Raw genomic sequence first — 25430 nt, forward strand, 5'->3', positions numbered from 1 at the left:
ACTACTACTACTACTTCTATTACCACTACCACTACTACTACTACTACTACTACTACTACTACTACTTCTACTACTTCTACTACTACTACTACTACTACTACTACTTTTACTACTACTACTTCTTTAATTACTTTTACTACTTCTTCTTTTACTACTTATACCAACACTTCTACCAACACTTATTTCTCTAACTTATAACTATATAGGAAAATAAAAACATTTCTTCCCGTTCAAATTAGGGTCCGTAAGGATCAACCATTCGCAATGGAACAAAGTATATACTTGTCCAAAAAGGGTCATAAAAATCCCTACGAAGGTTTCCACACAAAAACACATTTTAATAAATATGTTTCAATATTTAATTAAATGTAAATCCAGCGTTATAAGTTGAACCTTAGTAAATATAATATTTAAATCAATTTTCTTCTTAATTTTAAAGTGTTTGTTAGCAAAAAATCAACAACACTAGTTTACAAATTTTAGTCAAAACGATGCTTTTCCCCAATACGGCCCCCATTCCCAAAATAATGAAAACAACGACTGTTATAACAAAAATACTACTACTAATAATGATAATAATTGTTATATTAAAAATACTATAATTATATGCTATTATGATTATCATTTCTATTATTATAAGTGGTATTAGTATTATTATCATTATTATATCATCAATATTATTATTGTTGTTAGTATTTAAATATTTATTTTTATCGTTATTGCTATTTAAAAAAACAACATCGTCTCCATCGCCCTTATAATCATGTTCAACAATCCCCACCACCAACATCTTCATCATCACCATTATCGCCATTAATTAACATCAACATTATCAGCATGACGTAAGACTCGACATAGAATAATCAGAATAATCTACACCCATATGTTCCGTTTAACGCACATTTGCATTTCAGGCAATGCAGTAAGGTGTTTACATTGGCTGAACAGGCCAAATCAAACTCACAACGTATAGACCATGGCCAAGTGACGAAAGTAATAGAAAAATCGCAGAAGCGTTTAAAGGATATGATGGACAGAGGAAAAGATAACATGAATTCACTTAAAGCTTCTTACGAACAAATTTGTGAAGAAATACTTGATGAACGTCGACAGATCAATGAGAATCTTGACCGACTTCAGCAAAACACCATAAGGGAATTGGAATCAATTCACGAGCGCTTAAATAATTCCATTGAAGATGACACCAAGCGATGCTTAGAATGTATTTCAAAGTTAAAGATATATGGCGCTAAGCTCAAAGACAATATGTTACCTGAACGAACGTTTATTACGTTAAGAAAATGTATTGATCAAACTGCTGCAGCAGATTCACTCCTAAAAAGCATGATCAAGAATGATGGAACTGATATTAAATTCCAGCCTAACCGTGAATTGATTCAATGTCATGCAGACTGCACTGATCTTGGGAAAATCATCGTACGCGATCCACAACATAACGTTGATCCAAGCAAGATTGTCAGCATCGAGGACAAGTCAGAATATAATGTTCGAACAGCTACTGATAAATCCCCATGTAAGATTACGGGTATATGTACGACTTCTAACGGGGATCTCGTCATTGCTGACTTTTACAATAATTGTGTGCAACTCCTTAATCAGGCGTACAAGGTGATTGATCAAATTCAGCTTCCTACTAATCCGTGGTCCATGTGTAGCATTTCCTCCTTCGAAATGGCGGTGACTGTTAGCAAGTATGAAGCTGATGCTCTTAACGGGATTCATTTCTTACGGGTAGATGGCGGAAAGATTATACGCAAACAGGTTCTAAAAATGAATCATGTCTGTTATGGAATTGCGCATGTCGATGCAGAAGTGTTTGTGACTTCCGGTACTGCGTTGTACGAATACACAATGGACGGACGGTTAGTTAAGAAGTTATACGAAGATAGTACTGGACGATTCCGAGGTGATATATGAGTACATTATTATTTTCCTTTTTTCAGGTATGCTTTGCACTTTGTGTTTACATATGCATGAACTTGATAAAGATGAGATCTGAGCGTAGATTGTATCAATACGGCTGTTAATTACATAGGGCAGGCACATGGTGAAGGACCGACTTTAATGTTCTATAAGGGTTACAATGACATTAATTGAAATCATGCACTCTAGTCCTGTTCCGAAACGTCATTTCCGATAAATTAAAATAGTTTGACAGGTATTTCAATTATCAAAATATCTCAATCATGACATTAATGAGTTATGTACTAATAATGTTGTTTACAACAAAAGAAGCTTAACACACTAAGCATCACATGCGGTCCCAATTTTTCAAAATTTCTGATATTATATAAAAAGAATAACTGGCTTAAGTCTATAATGTTATAATAGTCCGAGAGCCCACGGGTGTTTATTGCAAGTTTTGAGGCCAAGATTTTTTTTTGTATATTTGAAAATGGTATTTTATATCCTTCCAGAAAACCCATTTCTTAAGTGTCACAGCCGTATATATCTATGATTTTTTTGGTAAAATCACTCAAATCGAAAGTTTTTCTGCTGATTTCTGGAATAATTAAGGAGGCCATATGTGTGTTTTTAAAACACTAATTAGACAAATATGTTGGAAATTGTTAACTTTGTAAAAAGAATTTGCAGAATTAAAAATTGAAAAATGGGCAAATTCGGCTAAAAATATGAGAATTTTTGTGGTTTTTAACTTTAAAAAAAAACAAAAAAACATGGAAAATTATATTTTTTTCACTAAATTATTGAAAAGGTCTCTGATACCTATTTTAAAACCCCAAATCGGAAACCCTGGGTTAATTCGCATGACTGAAAATGTGTATTTATATAATTATTCCAGAAATCAGCAGAAAAACTTTCAATTTTGAGTGATTTTACCAAAAAAAATCATAGATATATACGGCTGTGACACTTAAGAAATGGGTTTTCTGGAAGGATATAAAATACCCTTTTCGAATATACAAAAAAAAATCTTGGCCTCAAAACTTGCAATAAACACCCGTGGGCTCTCGGACTATAAAGTCGTAGTACTCTTTTAGAGTTGATTAAGTTTTTTAAATAAATATTTTCCTATTGTTTATTTCAGGTATTTTTCCATTTAAAGGTTATACATTTGATCGATCACTGTTTGCTAACTATTGATATGAGAATAAGTGAGCTTACGCTAATACTATTTAGAAAGAAATACTAATATTCAATGTTTCTGGCCAGATTGTGTATGTTGTATTCCTCATTTAGTTGTAGGTGTTGGGGTGAGTCCTGATGGGAAGATGATCTATGTGACGGACTTTAATTCCTACGCATCTATACTCCTTACTGTGGGTTATTCGACAACAAACCATGATAGAAAAATATTATTTCTTAAATAACCAACAGTAAGGAGTATAGATGCGTAGGAATTAAATCACGAGTGCGAAGCACGAGTGATTTGATAACACGCATCTATACAACTTACTGTGGGTTATTCGACAACAAACCATCATAGAAAAATATTATTTCGATTCTAACACGATTCTAATTGATTTGGTTCAAGTTTTAGGACGTGAACTATATTTTTCAATACCCCGCCCTTCTTAGTACAAAGTTCACTATTTAGTGACGTCATTGAATTGTACAAACATATGACGTCGTTTTCATTTACAAATATTTTGCAAATGACATCACTTTCATTGAAAACAACAATCGTAGAAACTTAATGACGTCACGTTTATTGATGCCACTGAAAAGCTGACATGCTATAAACGTTTTCTGAATTACGTTTCCTAACAAATAATATTCTTTGTTGGCGTGGTCATGCCAATAATCATCAAATATACAATTTGTTGTTTCATTACACTTATATACATGCTACATTTATTACAATTCTTTTAGAGCGGGGTTTAGCACGTGCATTTTACTGCAATATTTTCTTTATTTATTCGGAACTATTTTCGAAACATTAAGCTCCGCCCATAAGTTATTGCAGAATAACCCACGCTTGATTTCCTTCTTTGTCTATAGAAAACAAGTCACGTGCCGTGTTAGAATCGCTTATATATGGTCTAAATAATACATGTTTGTATTCGTTCATTGAACTAATAATTCTTTTCTGCATGATCGTATTATTTTATGCATCCTTATACTCGCAAGCTTAAGTTTGGCCTGTGTACCTACCCAAAGTTATATTTTGGACTGTGTTTCCAATAAAGTAATTACATGTATTATGATTACCAAGCATTTACTTTTAACTGTATATTTTTCTGGTCCGGATTAACGAATGTCGGTGTTGCTACGAAGCGTATACCGACACATCACATATACATAAAACTGATTGTCAGACGTCAAAACTCACTCACAGTTTTGCCCATCATGCAGGCAAGCGATTTAAACAAATGGCTTTAAAAGGTATTGGTAAATGTAGTAGGGCGCCATATACACAAAGAGGACTCTAACCATTGAGGGGATATATAATAACTCATCAACTCAACTTAGATTTGACGTAACCAAGATGACACACTTGTCTCTGCTTATATCGTTGGATAATAATAACTCAACCACATGGTCTCATGAGCGTTGTAAGATCAGATAACGATTTATTGCATATTGTACGGAGGTTCCGGAGATGAATTACGATTAACTCACGGACAGTACGATGACGATAACGGGACAGCAGGATAGTTTTAATGCGAAATTTATCGTAATAAATGATATAGCTCTACTTGTAATAATATATTATCGAAACTATCGTAAAATCATGTCTTTGTCATATAAATAAATCGTAATCGTGAACGTACGGTCATTTACAGAATCATAATCAAGCTCATGATTAACTTTGCACGGCCTTTTGTAGTGCCAAGATTATGTATCCTCGTGCATTTAATAATTTAATAGACTTGCTTACAGACTTAAAAAATACAATTTTAGATATTTTATCACAGTTTCCACAATTAAAAAACTGTAAATAAGACAACGAAGTAACACAAATATCGCAGACTCATCCTGTTATTGTGTTGGATGAAACATTTCAAATCGGCGGCCGTCCTAGCAAAGCTTTACATGAATAAATATAGGATCTGGCACGAGTTGTCATATCATACCATATTTTATTAAACGAGTTCAGGAATTTTGTTAGTAAGCGAGCCTTTGTCGAGCTTACTAACGAATTTCCTGGACAAGTTTAGTAAACATATGGTACGATATGACAACGAGTGTCAGATCTTTTTTTATCACATTACGGAATCCGGATAGGGCCAAGTTGAGTGTCGCGTGTCGACCTTTGAGGTCGACACACGACATTCTCGCGACATTCTCTCGACGCTCAATACGACGCGCGACTATCATGCGACAATCAATATTTGAGTGTCGCATATCGCGCTGGGTTTTAGAGAAAAAAAAATCGCAGATAATCTTGACTGTCGACTGATTTATCGCGCGTCGTATTGAGCGTCGAGAGAATGTCGCGAGAATGTAGCGAGAATATCGTGTGTCGACGTTCGAGCGCGACACTCGACATTCTCTCGACGCACGACAAATCAGTCGACAGTCAATATGATATATCGCGAGAATGTCGCCTGTCGACCTAAAAACACTAGGTCGACACACGACATTCTCTCTACGCTCAATACGACGCGCGAAAAATCAGTCGTCAGTCAAGATGGACTGTCGACTGATTTGTCATGCGTCGAGAGAGCGTCGAGAGAGCGTCGAGAAAATGTCGTGTGTCGACCGGTGTGGGAGTAATTTTTTCATCTGCAAGCAAGGTGTTATAGTAACTTTTTCAGCTTAAGTTAAAATAGCGGCATTTAGTAGCTGTAATAACAGCAGCAGCAGTAGCAACAGTAGCAGCAGTATCAGCAGCAGTAGCAGCAGCAACAGTAGCAGCAGCAGCAGCAATAGCAGCAGCAGTAGCAGCAGCAGTAGCAGTATCAGCAGCAACAGGAGCAGTATCAGCAGCAGTAGCAGTATTAGTAGTTGTTGAAGTAGTAGTAGTAGATGCAGTAGAAGCAGAAGCAGCAGAAGCAGCAGCATCAGTAGCAGCAGCAGCAGTAGCAGTAGCAGTAGTTGTTGAAGTAGTAGTAGCTGCAGTAGCAGCATTAGCAGCAGCATCAGTATCAGCAGCAGGAGTAGCAGCAGCAGCAGTAGCAGCAGCAGCAGTAGCAGCAGCAGCAGTAGTAACAGTTTTAGTAGTTGTTTTATTAGTAGTAGTTGTAGCTGCAGTAGAAGCAGTAACAGCAGCATTAGTAGCAATACTAGCAACAGTAACAGTATCAGCAGTAGCGGCAGTAGCAGTCTTAGTAGTTGTAGTAGTAGCTGTAGTAGAAGCAGAAGCAGCAGTATCAGCAGCCGCAGTAGCAGTAGTAGTAGTTGTTGTAGTAGTAGAAGTAGCTGCAGTAGAAGCAGTAGTAGCATTAGCAGCAGCATCAGTATCACCATCATCAGCAGCAACTGCAGCAGTAGCAGCAGTAGCAGCTGTAGTAGTAGTAGTAGTAGCAGTATTAGTAGTAGCAGTAATAGCAGTAGTAGTGGTTGTAGTAATAGTAGAAGTAGTAGTAGTAGTAGTAGTAGTAGTAGAAGTAGTAGTAGTAGTAGTAGTAATAGTAGTAGTAGTAGTAGTAGTAGTAGTAGTAGTAGTAGTAGTAGTAGTAGTAGCAGTAGTAGTAGTAGTAGACGTAGTAGTTGTTGTAGTAGTAGTAGTAGTAGTAGCGGTAGTGGTAGTGGTAGTGTGACTGGTAGTAGTGGTAGTGGTAGTGGGACTGGTGGTAGTGGTAGTAGAAGCTGTAGTAGTAGCAGGATCAGGAGTAGTAATAGTAGCAGTAGCAGTGTAGTAGCAGTTGCAGCACTACCAACAGTAGCAGTAGTTGTAGTTGTTGTAATAGTAGTAGTAGCTGCAGAAGAAGCAGTAGCAGCAGCAGAAGTAGCAGCAGAAGCGGCATCAGGAGTGGCAGCAGCAGCAGCAGCAGTAGCAGCAGCATCAGTAGCAGCAGCAGCAGTAGCAGCATTAGCAGCATTAGCAGCAGCAGCAGTAGCAGCAGCATCAGCATCAGTAGCAGCAGCAGCAATAGCAGCAGTAAGAGCAGTAGCAGCAGTAGTAGGAGTAGCAGTAGTAGCAGTAGTAGCAGAAGTAGCAGCAGTAGCAGCAGTAGTAGTAGTAGTAGCAGTACTGATAGTAGCAGTAGTAGTTGTTGTAGTAGTAGTGTTGTAGTAGAAGTAGTAGTAGTAGAAGTAGTAGTAGTAGTAGTAGTAGTTATAGTAGTAGTAGTAGTAGTAGTAGTAGTAGTAGTAGTAGTAGTAGTAGTAGTAGTAGTAGTAGTAGTAGTAGTGGTAGTAGTAGTAGTAGTGGTAGTAGTAGTAGTAGTAGAAGTAGTAGTAGTAGTAGTAGTAGTAGTAGTAGCGGAAGTGGAATTGAGACTGATAGTAGTGGTAGTGGTAGTGGGACTGGTGGTAGTGGTAGTAGAAGTTGTAGTAGTAGCAGGATCAGGAGTAGTAATAGTAGCAGTAGCAGTGTAGTATCAGTTGCAGCACTACCAACAGTAGCAGTAGTTGTAGTTGTTGTAATAGTAGTAGTAGCTGCAGTAGAAGCAGTAGCAGCAGCAGCAGCAGTAGCAGAAGCAGCAGTAGCGGCAGTAGGAGTAGCAGCAGCAGCATCAGTAGCAGCAGAAGCATTAGCAGCGGCAGCAGTAGTAGCAGCAGCAGCAGAAGCAGCAGAAATAGCAGTAGTAGTAGTAGTAGTAGTAGTAGTTGTAGTAGTAGTAGTAGTAGTAGTAGTAGTAGTAGTAGTAGTAGTAGTAGTACTAGTAGTAGTAGCAGTAGTAGTAGTAGTAGTATTGATGGTAGTAGCGGTAGTGGTAGTAGACTGGTTATAGTGGTAGTGGTAGTGGGACTGGTAGTAGTGGCAGTAATATTTGTAGTAGTAGAAGTAGTAGAAGTAATAGTAGCAGAAGCATTGGAGTAGCAGCACCAGCACCGCAAGCATTGGCAGTAGAAGTAGTTGTTGTAGTAGTAGAAGTAGCTGAAGCAGTAATAATAGCACTACTAGAGTAGTAGTCAAAATTCAGTCATTGGTGCGTGATTATTGCGAGTATGGTCGTTTGGGTTCATGCTATTTTACACCCACGTGTTAGTGTTCAAGTCACATTAAGATGTTTATTCGGCTGAAATTCCCACGCAATAAACACATGTTTTCTACTGGTTCTAAGCTCAGGATGGAAGCCCATATTTTTATTTATTTTTTATTTTGTATATGCTATTATCTATAATAGAGACAAGGAATTTAACTTCGTTTGCCGTAAAACTTTACCATCTTTACTGTAAACTAGGGTCGACTTCGATCGCTCACTTAAGTCTGAAAACGGAAGTTGTAATACGCATGTTTGGGAGGGTAAGTGATGGAATGCGCGCTTTAGTTTGGATGGGTTATTTAAGAAAACAGTATACACAAAAAAATATTTTTTTCAAGATACAAAGGGCCATAACTCTTTATTAACAGAAGATTTACAGTGCCATTTGGCGAGCATCATCCCCTTATCCATATATATACTCATACCCAGTTTCAATGAAATCCGCCAAAGCACTTCCAAGATATGGCTCCGGACGGACGGAAAGACGGACGGACAACGCCAAAACAAAATCCCTCCGCCGATGGCGGGGGATCATACAGCGGAGGAGGCCCAACTGGTAAGTCATGTGGATTACATAAGCAAGATAGGGTACGGCTATTCTATGCGAGAGTTTCTGAGACTGGTCACTGACTTTGCCATAAGGGATAAGCCTTGAGAAGAAACAAAACAACTGATCTTGAATTTGTGCCTTCATGGAACAATGGGTTTCAATGTCGCAGCCCAAGTATCATTCTGACCCAAACACTGTCCATGGCCAGGACCAAATGCACTTCAGCTGAAATAAAAGAATCTTATTTTTCTAAGCTGAATAAAGTCCTTGAAGCAACTACCAGCACTGATAGGCCTCAAAACATGTGGAACATTGAAGAACCGTCTTGATTATGTAACACAACCCTGGAAAGGGCAAAACGTTAACTCAGTTACGTCAACCAGAGCTAAAAATGTCACCATCATAGCTGGTGGCAGTGCTGCAGGAGTAAGCTTACCCCCATTCTACATCTTCCAAGGTCAACGTCGGAGAGATGACCTCTTGGATGGCTCCAGCCCGGGGTCCGCTGGGACGGTAACGGAATCTGGCTGGTCTAACTCTGATGTGTGCCTGCACTACCGGAAAAATCATTTTAAGCAGCATGTGCCATGCAATGGTCCGGAACCTGTGATGATTGTCTTTGATGGGCATAAGTCCTACCTGAATCTCACACTGGCTCAATGGGGTAAACAAAATAACATTGTGTTTGTGTTCTCCCCACACACACGTCTAATGTCACCCAGCCTCTGGGTGTAGGATGTTACGGACCTTTCAAGAACGCCTACTAGGCATACATGAGGCAGGTTAACACGTAAACACATATTATGTTGCCTCCATATCAAGCAAAGCGTACAACAAAAGCATTTCACCAAACAACCTCATCTCATCTTTTTCAAAAACCGGCATCTACTCTCTATACTTACTTACGAATACTTACGAAGATCTTTTAGATGTTGAAAGCTAGATACCTAGCTTGTTATAATCCCTCATGTATACCTCAATTTTCTGATACCGCTTCCGGGACTTTATAAACTTCTTCCAGAGAGAATCTTTCCGGATACCACAATTTATCGAGTTTACTTTTAAATATGTTAATGGAGTTACTCAGAACATTATCTTCTGGCAATATGTTCCAGTCATTTATACACCGGTTTGGGTATGAGTTTAAAAGGAGCGATTTATTTCACCGACCTTTAACAATCTGATATATATATATGAATTCTGGTGATGTTGTCGTTGAAAGTTAAGAGTTTGTAAATGTCCACCTTTTCTTAACCATGTACGATTTTTCATGTGCTGAATAATGTCAAAACGTTTTCGTCTGTAATATAGGGTTGGTAGGTTTAACAGTTTTAATCTTTCTTCATATGCCTGGAACTATTTTCGTGCTACGTCTTTGAACATTTTCTAAGACTTCGCTCATTTTCTTTGATGTTGGGTTCCATACTGGTGAACCGTAGTGCAATATTGAGCGAATTTATGACTTGTTTATAATAGGAATTGAATACTGCTCCAGCGGCTGGAGTTTCACTTCATTATACTGTATATACACCGAAATAAATCTTTGTCCATTAATGTAAATGTATGTTTAATCATTCCAAGCAAGCGATTTACATTGTTGGATTTGGTTGTGATGTGTGTATCGATTTTGAGCTTTTGTTGAAACAGTATCCCCAAATCGTATTTTTCACTTTCAAAAGGTAGTTCAAATGTAGTGTTATTGTTGTCCTTCATTTTGTAGTTAAAGTGATTGTTCACGTTTCCATACTGGATGCATTTATACTTTGTTATATTAAATTTCATTAACCATTCATTACTTCATTCACATAGATTGTAGAGATCTTCTTGCAAAGAAATTTGGTCATTTTCTGAATCAACTGCAGTATAAATCTTCGTGTCGTCGGCAAACATTTTAATAGGTTGATAACTTGGTCCGGTATCATTAATATTTATTACAAACAAAACTGGTCCAAGCACTGTCGCCTGGGAATGCCGGAAGTAACGTTTTGCCAGTCAGATGTTTCGCCATTGAGAACTTCACGCTGTTCCTGTCCGATAAGAAATTCTCAATCAATTTTAACACTTCTCCCCGTATGCCGTAAGATTCAAGCTTCTTGATCAAACGCCTATGCGGAACACTATCGAATGCTTTTTGAGTATCCAAATAGATCATGTCAATTTGTTTGCCACTATCAAGAAATCTATATAAATCATCAACTACGTCCAATAATTGTAGTACGCAACTGCGTTTACTTCGAAACACGTACTGTAGAGGACTAAAAAGGTCATTTTCACACAATTTACAGGGTATATACGTTAACAAAATTGGTCTGTAGTTAGTTCATTCTGTTTATGTTGTCTCCTTTGTTCTTATATAGTGTAGTTAAATGAGCAAGTTTCCAGGCTTCAGGTATATCACCAGATTCAAAAGATTTATAGAGCACAAGGGATTGTTGAGTTCATTTGCACATTCTTTTAATATCCTCTTCAATCATTAAAATTAACAGCCGACAAGACTTCACCTGCAACTTTTTACAAAGAAAATCTGTCAACAGCTGAACATGGACACTTTTTGGAAATTAAAAAAAAATGCATCAACAAAGTCTGAGAAAAAAGGAAACATCCTCTGTCAATCCACGTTAACATCGTGTCCCCAACAAAACAAAAGTTCATGACTTCAGATGATACTTCCAGAAGACCTACAAAGGGAACTCAAATTCCACGCCGAGTTTGTCACCCTTACCATGTACGTCTGGTACAAATCACAAGGATAACATGGAGGGAACAGAAAGCGAGAGTGCTTGTGAAGGTTTGTCAGAAGTAGACCTTTTTGCGTGTGCAAATGTCGAGCCCAAGAAAGGTCAACCTATCAGCTTGAATTTATCCAATGGGGATTGTGCAGCAAGTGTGACCATCGCACTCGTCTCAAATATTGCACATCAGTAAAATTTGTGCGAAGAGGGGGCATTTTTCATTGCCCCCACTGTGAGACATAAACCAATATAACATTGTTAAAACTTGGAAACTAGAAATTTCAAAATTGTTGTTAAATTGTTGTTGAAATGTGTATTCATGATTAAAGTAGTTGTTACGTTTATATAATACACATATATTTGCATTAATTTACATTAAAATATGCAAACTCATGAAATAAAAGGTTAAAGTATATGTATTTTGTTCAACAAACTATCACTCTTACCTAATATAAAAGGGAGCTAACCGTGAATACACCGATACGCAGTACTCTTCATAACAAAAAAAATGGCCTCCGACCGTAGTAGAACGAAGCCAATACCGAAGATACAAATTCAAATCATATCATAGTAAAACTTAATTTCGACACAAAATGGGTAATTATTAACAAACGAATGGGTTTTATTTCATTTATTCCATTCATTTTTTATTTGAAGACAACACCTCAATACACCGATATTCCGTACGACCAGTATACAAGCAAAACAATCGTAGTTTAATATTTTCTAATGATTTTATTTTATTTAATCCAGGATTCGGATAATTATCTTCACGTGAGCAGCATCACTGTAAAAAAAAGTCACAAAATGACAATCTACAATTATTTACTTTATTTTAAATTAATTCAACAGTAAATCTTAATGTAACATTACATACATTAGTATCGGTACCCATTCTTGGTTACTCAGTAATATGTTTGGCAACCAAAAGCTTTGATGACGTATTCATGCAGTGATGTCATCGGGTTCCCACAATATCAACTAAATGCCAAGTTCCGTATGCTACAAATGGTTGAAGGTCGTGTCTTTACACTTACAATTATTCACGGAAATGTATAAAATTTTGAGGGGGTAATTTTGATGACACAATGATATTTACTTATGTTTACGGTGATTCTGTGTAACGGATGTGTAACAGGTACGGTACGAGTTTGTGTTCAAATACATACATGTAGCTTATTTAATGATTGATAAGTAGTTGTATTACACATGCAACAAATGATTCCAGATACGAACATATTTTCCGAGCACTTGTTAATCAAACCCGCAAGAAGGCAAGACGTGTCAGAGGGGCATGGTTGCATGGTAAATGCTTTTTCGTATGAAATATTCTCACACAACAATGTGCGAAAATTTAAAATTGAGCAAATTTAAAGAAATTAACACTATACAAGTGGTACATACTGTTACGTTATAACCTGATCTAATAAAAATTTGAGATAATCATTATTTACAAAAATATCAATTTCATTGTTTGGCCTTATGTTTATTAAAACAACGGATTAATGGCGTGGTCGTATGGTTAATTAATTTTTTTATATATCCAGACAACGTTCCTCATATTTACATTGAAAAGAAAAGCCCCAGGCCTATATGTTATTGAAAAATATACATTCATAGTGTAATAGCTGTACGTTTCATGACTACGTTACGCATCTTTCCATATAGTACATACTAGCGTCTGTTGTAATTTTGTGTAAAAGTAAGCCAGTACACACTACACAAGCAGGGATGTTGTTTCACAATTTCGTATTGTCACGGGTGAAGCCCATTAACGGTTTCGCTAGTATCGTGTTGATTGTAATATTACTGGACTTCGGAAAGTGTTGGTGTTAAAATTTAAAGCGGGACTGCACGATTTCGTCTAATATTTATGAATTTATATTAAATGTGTAAAAAAACTTATTATAATAATATTAATTACATACATTTCAATATAAATTAAAATAACAGTTAAGAACATGGGTCGACAATGCGTAATAAGCCAGATATTTAACTCTGAATTCGAAAATGTCTGTATAGTCAAATTCGCCAGCATGTATATCATGCATGTACGATGTGAATCTAGATTTAGTTTTACGGCTTATTTTAATTTCCTGCAACGATATCTATTCATACGACACACGAACACTAACTCCGATCCTAAAAAAAGAAGAATGCATCGGTTATTGTAGGAAAATATGTACGAAATATCTTCGTCACAATCGGCTCGGGCCGCTTAAATGTCTTTGCTGCATTTTATGAAATTCGTCTTCAATGTATAATTGTTCTTACCTATTTTGTGTTATTGTAACATATTTTTTATCAATATATTACAATTTAACACATATAAAAATCATGCAGTCCCGCTTTAAAGAGCAAAATACACATCAATGAAAACTTTGTCGATGTGTGAGCGTCTTTGATCAATCGAATGACGGTACATTGACGTACAGCACTGGTTGACCACACCCAAAGAAGTCAAGGAGAGTCAGAGCGTCATGGAGGAATGGTTTGCATATGTTTTCGTAGAAACTATTATCAAACAACAGTGTGCGAAATTAAAAATTTGAGCCATTTTAAGAAATTAGCATATACAGGTGTTGCACGAGAAGTGCCTGTGCGTGTTTATACTATTGGGGAAAATTCTTATAAAGCGCAACAGTGTCACCAATCCTCTAATAGTAAATACCAGGGAGCATGTTCTGATAAAGCGCAACAGAGTCACCAATCCTCCAATATCAGTACCACTCCACATCTCCGATTAACGCGAACATGGAATGGCGAGAAAATACTATAATTGCTTCCAACAGGCGCGAATAAGATTCTACGAAACAGAGATGATCGGAGTATTGCTCGGATTAAGATGGGCGTAGAAACACACGATATCAATCTCAGGAACCGATGTACGTGTTTATTTTTTGTTGTACGTTACACGCGATGATTCAACTCTTGGTGCGGTTTAATTATTAACAAATAAGCAATTCAAATGAATATTTAATTGTGAAGGAGTTGGGGTAGTGCAATATGGGTGTGCAGCACGCATGGATAAAACAGTGTTTTGGTCTGGATTTCATTAAGCTTCACTATGATTTGTTTACTTAAATTGAGCGTTTAAAACTGATCAAATATTGTGTGTGAGTCCTTATGATTACCGGTATGTGAAAGGAAATACATATAGGCAATAATTTTCGTTGTGTTAATCATTATTTTCCAAAAATGTCTGTACTGCTACTGCCGAAAATTAAATAAAAAATATTTGAGAAATTCGCTTTAATTGTCTTACATGAGCTTTGGTCCGATTTTGTTCAATTAAACACATACATGTCTATAAAATATCAGCATTTACAGTTAAGAATCAGTTGATAGTACATTTGTTTTTAATGAATAGTTATATTTTATGACCGGTACAAACACCACGAAATTTCTTGTAAATTTATTGTTGTAAATGTATTGTATTTAAACTTACAATTTCAATAATTATTAATTTAAGTTGAAACATTCTTTTGAGATGTAACTCTGTTTATTTCGACAAGATCAACTTTATCGCTTCTTCGTGTGTAGATAAATATTAAAAGTATGCCCAATAAAATACTTTTGAACCCTAGATTATATAGTTTCCATGGGTATTGCAAAATGTATTGATTAGTCATATTAGTGTTGTTAACCTGTTCTGTGCATGTGTGTTGAAATGTAAATGAACGACAATTTTTCATTCTAGTTCACGTCTGTTGAACAGCTTGGCCTTTCGAATTCGAGGTTTAATTCAAATGTATTTCCAATTTAAACCGTTTTATAATGGAATTACAACGATTAATTTATAGAATATTATAATATAGAATACACTGGTTTATGTTTATTCACCACCGTTTGATAATGTAACAAATCTCTGAGTTTGTCACGGCACCATCTGTCGCTGCGTTTAGAAAGGATTATCGTCGGATATTTATGTTCGTTAAGTCGTTTTTTTTTCACAAATCTAAGTCTTCACATATTGTACGAAAGATACGTTAAATCCACTTGGTCAAAATAATGAAAGAAATTGAAAAGAAGCTGAAAATATTTCATTCATATTTAATTATTCTGTACAAAAATTGATATTCCCAATTAATTTTCGCAGTTCGTTTGATATGAAACTTTTACTAAACACATTTTCATCCCTCTGAAAGTCTGCATACTGAGTTTGACGTTGTCAAATTGCTCATTTCATTTACGACCAATCGTCAATCTTTTTATTTTGCCGTCAGATGATACTTGTATTTACCTTCATAAGGAATTTTAAAGTTATATTATGTATTAATAAACTTACTTCTCCCTATACTTGATTAAATAACTAATATTTTTAAGTTATTTTTATGCCCGTGAAGGAGGGCATATAGTGATCGGACCTTTCGTCCGTCTGTCCGTATGTCCGTCTCTCTGTCTTTCCGTCAAACTTTGCGTTTAGGTTTCTGCGTTTAGGTTTCGAAAAATGCTCATTACACAGCAACTTGATATTTGGCATGCATGTGTATCTCATGGACCTTCACATTTTGAGTGGTGAAAGGTCAAGGTCATCCTTAAGGTCAAAGGTCAAAAAAACAAAATCAAAGCGGCGCAGAAGGGGGCATTGTGTTTCTGACAAACACATCTCTTGTTTATAAATAATTTAACCATAAATAAAGCATTTACAAAGACGTCATACAAAATATCCTTATCAGTGTGATTATACAATATCAATGTACAATATATTTGACTTCAAACATTATGCTCGAGAGACGGTTTGATACCTATGAAAATAGCTTCAAATGTTCGTTTGTGCAAACGTTCAAACAGGAGATGTTTAGTTTCGAAAGATATCGATTTCAAGAGCTACATAAGAAATTAGTATTTTTTTATCTGCTCACGATTGAATCAACACAATTCTATACTTTTTATCTACAGGAACCAGCGCTGTTTATGTGTATTGTGTTATCGTTTGTTTCGTGGGTTCAATTATTGGATAATATCGCTGTATTAATAACGTAATTACGCAACAAAAGCACAACAATTAATAATTATGGGTCACGTAATCGCTCGTTGTAGGAGTTTAGCAGTTATAAGTAGGTCCAATTTTATTGTTGTCAGCCGAAATTAATAAACACACACACATACACATAAAATACAAAATATAATTAATGATATTTGAGAAATATATACATGTGTACATAAGTCTTAGTGTTTTGTCATCTGGTAAATGCCAACTATTTGAATTCAACCACAAGAGTGAAAGCAATAACCATTGAAATGTTTGCTTTACAGAATGGGAATCCTAACAGTTGTGCGTCCGTATTTGAAATCGCTGTTGACAGGGGGTGCGTTGTTGCTGGTGGTCTTCTACGTCATTTCCGGTAGACAGCTGGCGTTCTATTTTACCCCGGGTATGTATTATATGTATCACTGTAATCTATACCTAATTACATTCAGTAGGTATTAATGTATAGAATAATTGTCTAATGAAATAAAATAAAATTAATTCCGTGCGAGAACCGTTAATGCTTAAGGACATATTTTTGTATTGTGCTGGAATATATAAAACTTAAGGTTTCACTTAATGGAACGCTATCTCTTAGCTATGCTGACCCTGAAGTAAATGTTCTTTTATCGGTGCCAAAATTTTCAGATTGTGATCGGGTTGATCCGCGTCATTTAAAAAAAGAACATGTATGTTTTGCTTTCAACTTTCAGTATTGAATCTGAAGTGAAATAAAGCGTTTTGTTTGCTTCAGGTGTTGCGAGAGACTTGCACCAGCATAATGACCCTCGACCGGGAAAAAACACTTTGACTTTATCAACGCCCGTTTCTCTGTCTTTGCTACTTCCGACGCTCGGCGCTTCGCTACCGCCGTGGAATTTCCGGTCACCGCAACCAGCAATATTTCAGAACCCGAGGCCACATACTCCATCCACAACCGCATCTGGCGGCTCGCCGGGTGGTTTTTCGCACACAAACCCAGAAGACATTGTTCTTATTAGCAAGGATTCTTCTATGGTTAGTCAATTACATGATATGGGACGGAGGTCAATGCATTTAAACACAACGTGCTTCAAGGACGTTTTACTCAACGCAACTTATAAGGGAACGGAACGCGGACGGTTTTTTCATTCCAAGGTTTACAATATCGCATATTGCAAGGTGCCAAAAGTTGGGTCCACTTTTTGGACACTGTTATTCACAACTCTTGACAATGGAGTCGATTTTGGCAAGAAGCTTTTGGAAAAGAAACGCAGTTCTCTACACGCCGGTCGCTACACATTTTCTTCCTCATTCATGTACGTGAAGAGTGCCAAAGTTGCAACAATTCTCCCGACACGTGATCCATATTCTCGGCTTTTCTCGGCTTACATCGACAAGTCATACTTGCCCATTAGATTAAACACAAACTACGCTGTCCTAAGCATTCAAAACAAATCACTATGCGCAACTGATGTTTCTTTTCAAGAATTTCTCCACTGGATTTTAAACGAAGCGAAAGTAGGCAAATCTTTAGATCAACACTGGGCACCGATTTATTCTATTTGCGGATCTTGCGAGGTTAACGCTCAGTACATTGTAAAACAAGAAACATTTACAAACGACATCGGCGTCGTATTGCAGAAGCTGAACGTCTCGTCAGAAAAGTACAACTTCATCATGCATACGCTGGATGGCAAGCGGATTCAGTCATTCTTGCCAGGGATTGTGGCCACAATTCTAGAGCGGAGTTCTGGGGCCGAGATTAGCCGGTGTATGCCTTGGCTGGAGGTCACTCGGAGGATATGGCGCTCTTTCCAGATTCAGGTTAAATTATACTAAATAATCGTTTAGAAAATCATAATATTTTACTCGAAGGCATACTGTACAATTAAGACAGTTGTTCTGGTTTTATATTTTGAAGATAGTGATAAGGTAAGCATATGTGTTCACTTTTTAATCACTTAAAAATTATTAAAATAGAGACTGTAGTAAAGCATTGCTGTGAAACAGGTTACATTCCACTAGAAAACGGCCTAAAAACCTGATCATAAACAGTCGATTTTGATTAGTGTCGAGGTCTTTTTTGCTTTGTACATGACCTATTTTTATGCCCCCCACCCACTATAGTGGGGGACATATTGTTTTTGCCCTGTCTGTTGGTTGGTTTGTTGGTTTGCGCAAACTTTAACATTTGCAATAACTTTTGCAATATTGATATTTGGCATGCATATGTATCTCATGGAGCTGCACATTTTGAGTGGTGAAAGGTCAAGGTCATCCTTCAAGGTCAGAGGTCAAATATATGTGGCCAAAATCGCTAATTTTATTAATACTTTTGCAATATTGAAGATAGCAACTTGATATTTGGCATGCATGTGTATCTCATGGAGCCGCACATTTTGAGTGGTGAAAGGTCAAGTTCAAGGTCATCCTTCAAGGTCAAAGATCAAAAAAAGCGGCGCAAAAGGGGACATAGTGTTTCTGACAAACACATTTCTTGTTTTTGTATATCTTTATTCGATTCAGCTTAGAATGATCTTTTAGAAAATGTATGGTTATGTTGGTTTCTTTGTATAAAAGGTGCATTTATATTCGCTTAAAGTTGATGCTTTGACATTGAATTATTACGGAATCCGGAAAGCGCCATCTATAATCTCGCCCTTCTTTCATCAAGGGCGACACACGACACACGGAGCGACACACGATATTTTGCGCGATACACTATGCGATTCGCGAGAATGTACCGGGATATATCGCTCTTGTGTGTAGGTAACGCAACAGGCGATATATTGTGGTAAATATCGCGTGTCGCTTCGTGAATCGCGCAAAATATCGTGTGTCGCTTCGTGTATCGCGCAAAATATCGTGTGTCGCTTTTCGTATCGCGCAAAATATCGTGTCTCGCGTTGAAATGGCGACACGCGAAACACTAAGCGACACGCGATATTTTGCGCGACACACGAAGCGAAACACGATATTTTATTATTCAATTATCGCCCATATTATCCGAATCTCGTGTATCGCGGTCTAATTTCAGACCGTGAAACACGACACACAAAGCGACGCGCGATATTTGTATTGTTCAACTATCGCTGTAATAATATCGCCTGTTGACTCTCGAATTTTCAAACGTCATCAAGCATGTGCATCAAGCATGGACAGCCATATTGATAATAAATGGTTAAAAATTACTGAAACACCGTTTAAAAAAGCGAGAGTCGACAGGCGATATTATTACAGCGATATTTGAACAGTACAAGTATCGCGTGTCGCTTCTTGTATCGCGAAAAATATCAAGTATCGCGTCGTGTGTCGCGAACTGAAATTAGACCGCGATACAGGAGATTCGGATAATATGGGCGATACGAATGAATGTCTGACACACACATGAGTTTTGAGTTGTGCACTGATTTAATAGTTTTCTAGTAAAAAAACTATAAATTTGTCTTCGGAAAATGCTAATTTTCACGAAATGCGACCTATGTGTTGAATTAATTACACGTGAATTGGCAAAAGAGCGAACGAAACTGTAACAGAGATATGCCAAATTATATCATGAATGACCTATACAAATTTACTTTTTAACACCTAGTGTTTTTCTGTGTTAAATTCATGTGTTTGCAGGGCAGTTATAACAGTTCGTGGATAAATCCAAACTTATATGAAAATATCTGTGGATAATAACCAAACTCAAAATGGATAATTCACAAACTGCGATGTATTGAACATGTTTTCCAAACACAGATTAGATATTACTCTTTGAAAACAACTTATTTATAACACAAAACTCACACGATGTGTATAATGGAATATAAAAAATACTTTCAACGAACATCAACATTCATTTATTTGTTATTAGTGAAATTAATTGCAACGGAACTTGCATATATATACAATTGAGATTAGAAGCAAAATAAGCATGCGATATTTGCATTCCACGTACACAGAGATGCCATTACACGTGTTCCATGTCATTTTGGATAGCATGAAAAGCATAGAAATGTAAAAATGTCCCTACTTATTATTGAATCACTTGATTTAAAGGGATTCGAGTTGAAGCTGCATGTAAAAGTGGCAATTGCCCCGCTGATTCATGTATTTGTTACCATATTTGAGGTTCCGAATATTGCTTTAAGCATAACTGATCTGATTCATTATACATTATGTCAGAAAGATTGCATCGAATGGCACACACATATTCAAGGGGCATATCGACGGCTAGTATAGCATTTTATTTTCCGAAATATATTTACACACCGAACACAACATATTAAATGATTTCTCTATACACAGACATAGATATTAAAAACCTTCTGTTAATTATGTTTTTTAATAATAATAAAAAAAGTTTTCCCCGTGACCATGTTCGCCGGCGCGGGAAATTTGAAGTAGTAGTAAAATATTTACGAGTTAATTGTACAGTATCCCGCTATTGGCATGCTCACTGACAATAAACGACTTTTAATGGTTTAGCATAGAAAGCTTGTGATAACCTAATTTGCCGGTTGTTTCATTTAAGGTAAGTTCTCTATTTTTTATTTTTTATACGTAATGGTTCGTTGTGTTATGGATAAGTATTTCTTTAATGCATTTAAAGCGAGATTATACGATTTTTTTATGTGTTAAATAATAATATATTGATAAAATATGTTACAATAACACAAAATAGGCAAGACAAATTATACATTGAAGACGAATTTCATCAAATGCAGCAAAGACAAATTAGCGCCCCGAGCCGAGCCGTACATATTTTCCTACAATAACCGAAGCATTCGTCTTTTTAGTTAGTGTTCGTGTATCGTATGAATAGATATCGTTGCAGGAATTTACAAAGAACCGTTAAACTAAATTTAGATTCACATCGTACATGCATGATTTACATGCTGGCGAATTCGACTGTACAGACATTTTCGATTTCAGAATTGAATATCTGGCTTATTTCGCATTTTTCGACACATGTTCTTCTTAACTTTTATTTTAATTTAAATTGAAATATATGTTTAATAAGTTTTTTACAAATTTTATATAAAATATTAAGTATTTGACAAAATCGTACAATCTCGCTTTAAAGGACTCTGTACAATAATAACATCTGTAGTTTTCCATTATCTTCTGTTTTACCTGAAAAGCAAACAAAGTCAGTTTTATGATGATTGTTTAACAATGTGCTAAAATGCTTTTGTTGTCAGCAACTAAATAAATCTCGAAATATTTTACAAGAGTGGTCATTTTACATAGATCTTTACATAAAGACATCTTGCAGTTTGGTCATTATCCATCGACTTCCACATATAAGTTTGGAATTATCCATACACTAGTTTGGTCATTATCCAATTTGTATATTCTTGTCCTAAACAAATAAAAATATATTGCGTTTTCGAGCATTTACGCCATTCAAATTTTTTACATACATATATGAAAGGTTGATACATAAGTCCAAGCATTAAAACATTAAAAACATTCGATTATAATTGTTTTTGGCCTAAAACTGTCGACAGTTTCATTTACTTTTTCCAGATTTTCAAACATATTCATTTTATTTCGACGTAATTAGTTTTAATTGTTATGTGTTTATTAGCGCATTGTATCCGGCAAATTACATTTTACCAAACAGAAACGTTTACTATGTCACAACTATATCGTAAATAAACGTGTTCTTACAAATAAATGACTGGAGTCTTTATTTCTGTCGACATTTTTTTTCAGTTTGCATTATCCATCTAAGTTTGGATTATCGACGTACAGGGGGTGATGTGGCAGATGATTTTATGGTCATTAAACACAATTTATGATACCTCCACGTCATCTCTTGGCATATTGAGCAGTCATTTAAGCCAAATTTTAAAGTCAAAATACGTAATGTCAGTTGCTTTAATAAAAAATGAAGATATTAGTCCGAAATGGATAAGCAGGATTAAGTATATATATTAGCCAGTTTAATCATTATATACAGTGTTTAATAACTATAAATTTAAAATATTGTGCAATTTTACTGCTACACAATTACTGTTTTTAACGATTACCGGCAAATATAAAATCGGCAATTACGTGTAAACATTGTACGTTTCAGCAGTGCACGAAACACCATCATGAAAACAAGCAATAAAAAGTACTTGCGTGAAATAAATTAAATATATAGTGTTATTTATCATAAAATGGTTGATTGTTACATCTGTCACTACCTATCACACAAAAAATTCAATATACATGCAAAGACAGTTCAATTTGCACAATATGCAGGTTTTTTCCATGTGTATGCTTACACTTATTAATATTGTCATTCAATGGAAACGAAACGAAAATTCATTCAATGGAAAAGAAAATGATAAAATTTAACAATTGTTATGTATTCCGCCTTTTTAGGGCTTTGTTTTATAATTGATTAAATGCACCTCTTACACATTCGATCTTTGATGAACAAAAACAGTATCCACACCACTTCCAATTGTGATTAAATAAATACATGTTTCATTATTTTTTTAAATATCATTTATAAAAGTCTTACTATAAGAAAGAATACGGCTTATTAATTTGTTTTATTTTGTGGTATTTTCAGTATTTAGTCTTCCGATCACGTTTACTCTGATGCTAATAACTTATTCGCATTTTTATGAAGACGAAAATATATTTATGAATAAAAAATTATTGGTACTAAATATGATTTAATTGCGCTATTATTTAAGAGATTTGATGTTTATTTTGGATTATTTTATCGTTTTATTCACTAAACAATAGTCCTGTATACATGTATTACATTACTGTAACCAGTGTTTTGCCATCCAGTCAGTGCGCATGCGCGGAAAATCCCGAATGTTAACAATAACAATTTACTCGTCTATATCGCCTTTAGGGCTACCTACACAACGGATATATTTCCTGGTACATTCTCCCTCGTCGCTTCGTGTATGGAGTAAAATATCGTATGTCGCTTCGTGTGTCGGGCAAAATATCGTGTATCGCTTCTTGTGTCGTGTGTCGCCCTTGATGAAAGAAGGGCGAGACTATAAGATGGCACAATCCGGATTCCATAAATGATATTAGAAACTTATTTGATATACTAGTATTGTGACCTACAGGGCTATATTCGCGAGGACCGAGGGTACCCGCAAGACACGTTCGAATCCATTCAGAACAGCTCGGATCCGTCACTAGTATCCGATATAATTTTGGCGGAAATATTCAAGTATACTTTGTCGTCGGAAGAACGTAAAATGCAACGAGAAAATGCGTTACGAAAAGCGTATGATGGTGTCAGCAAAGATGTTGTTGACGTGATCAAAGACTTGTACAGTGTGGACTTTTCAATATACGGTTATTCTAATATTCCACCAAATGAAAGATAACATGATATATACAAGTGTCTTTGCGATAATCAAAATATTATTTGATCATTTTTTAACTGTTTAAGTCAACATTTGTTAACAAAAAGACTTAACGTTCGTGTGTGTACTCTTAATATACAATATTATTTAACCTCTTTAATGGTCGCGGTGGTGTAGTGGATGAGGTGTCCGCCTAGCGATCGGGAGTTTGTGGGTTCGGGGTTATCTCCTCCACAGACACCAAGTACTGGCTCTTTCCAGGAAAAGGACTCGACAATGTCCATATCTGCCGATACTATGTATACTATGCATTCCTGTCTGTGCTATGTGTCTATGCAATTGACTGTAGGAAGTACGAAGTAGAAGTATGGTTACATCGTGTATATTTCAACATATTACTTGTAATAATTGCTATTGTTTTCATGTCCATAAAATTATTTCAGCTGGGAATGCATTTTGTTTGAAGAGATAAATTATGAAACAATGATTTTTTAAATAATTGTTGGAGAAGAAATAATTACTTATATCCTTTAGGTATACAAGTGTACTGCATAATACGCATTAATTAAGTGATATAAATGCCCGGGATTCACTGTTTGTGATAGACCCACCTGATTTAGCAACTGTAACAAAAATAGCCTATGATTACTTAAAAAAGACAATTCATTTTAGTCTGTTCATACATCTTTAGTGCATTTTTGTTTCCTGAGTTGCTTGCGCTAATCGAGCTTATTGAGTAATGAACATTTTTTGTCATGAAAAAAAATCATGTCAAGTATTACATCAGTTTAATCCTTAATTGCGTTTTTTTTGTTAGTCAGACAGCTGTTGTTGCGTGTTCCTATGAAAAAAACCCACAAATAATGGAGTGTGATTTGTCCAATGTTGCATGGAGTAAAATTACATTATAACGCTGCAATCATATTACGGCGTCAAAGTTGTCGCAATTATATCTGTCAAGGTGTAGTTATCGATTCACTGAATTGTGATATGCATTTACAACAATTTCGATCAAGATACATTACTTATAATAATCTTGGCTTGCGTAAACGGTATATAAACGAGTGTGCATGCATTTCATTAAGAAATAAACCGATCTGTCCTATGTATTTCGTGTTAAGCCGTAAAAATAAATGAGCGAAAACAAAATCGATTGGCTTAAAATGTTTAATAATCTCGCTAATCTCTGAAAAAATACGGTGGGTCCAGCTGTTCAATTGTAGTGTTCTCATTGCTCATATCGTGTAATATATCATATGACGTGCGAAAATAGGTTTTATGTCATATGCGGGCAGTATAGCTAAAGACCAGAGTGAACAATCGCGAAACCTACCGCTAGCCAATCGCGAGTTACCGCTTTTAAGTCACATAAGAATTCGCGGTCTCATAAGCAGTCGGCGTAGCTCCTGACCGCATTGAACATTGACATGCTAGTCTGCAGCTACGTTGGCTGTATATGGCCGAAGACCCATTATCGCAAGACGCTGCAGTCCGCTACGACCGAAGACCCATTATGGCATGACGCTGCAGTCCTTAGAGGGTTGGCTGCATATTGCATAAGACCCATTATCGCATGACGCTGCAGTCCTCACGGGTTAATCAAGGACGACACTTTCCGAATAGACCGGATGTATACTAGAGACTTCGTTTAAACGAAAAATTAAAAAAAAGCGAGTGTCGTCACTTATTATATGATGATGTATAACTGTGTTGCTGTTTTATGTTTAATGTATTACTGTACAAAATTATAAAAATAAAACAACTGGCGTCTTAACTTGTCTGCTATAATTG

At 36.0% G+C, this 25430-nt stretch overlaps 2 protein-coding genes across 4 annotated transcripts; both read left to right on the top strand.

The window, feature by feature from the left end:
* The first annotated feature begins 789 nt into the window (after window positions 1-789).
* Window positions 790-4132, top strand: LOC127873617 (uncharacterized). Its single transcript, XM_052417494.1, has 2 exons — window positions 790-1927; window positions 3223-4132. Exons 1-2 carry the CDS (start codon window positions 1027-1029, stop codon window positions 3351-3353), a joined length of 1032 nt encoding a protein of 343 aa, XP_052273454.1. The 5' UTR covers window positions 790-1026; the 3' UTR covers window positions 3354-4132.
* Window positions 4133-11864: 7732 nt separating this feature from the next.
* On the top strand, window positions 11865-25413 carry LOC127871047 (uncharacterized). Of its 3 annotated transcripts, XM_052413668.1 has the most exons (5): window positions 11874-11960; window positions 12592-12668; window positions 16623-16741; window positions 17090-18141; window positions 23394-25413. In XM_052413668.1, exons 3-5 carry the CDS (start codon window positions 16624-16626, stop codon window positions 23658-23660), a joined length of 1437 nt encoding a protein of 478 aa, XP_052269628.1. In that variant the 5' UTR covers window positions 11874-11960; window positions 12592-12668; window position 16623; the 3' UTR covers window positions 23661-25413. The 3 variants fall into 3 exon arrangements, with proteins under 3 accessions (XP_052269627.1, XP_052269628.1, XP_052269625.1); XM_052413667.1 differs by lacking the exon at window positions 12592-12668 and having other exon boundaries at window positions 11865-11960; XM_052413665.1 differs by lacking the exons at window positions 11874-11960; window positions 12592-12668 and adding an exon at window positions 12366-12501.
* Window positions 25414-25430: the final 17 nt, after the last annotated feature.

This window comes from Dreissena polymorpha, chromosome 3 (assembly GCF_020536995.1).
Source record: "Dreissena polymorpha isolate Duluth1 chromosome 3, UMN_Dpol_1.0, whole genome shotgun sequence".
Classification (NCBI taxonomy): domain Eukaryota; kingdom Metazoa; phylum Mollusca; class Bivalvia; order Myida; family Dreissenidae; genus Dreissena; species Dreissena polymorpha.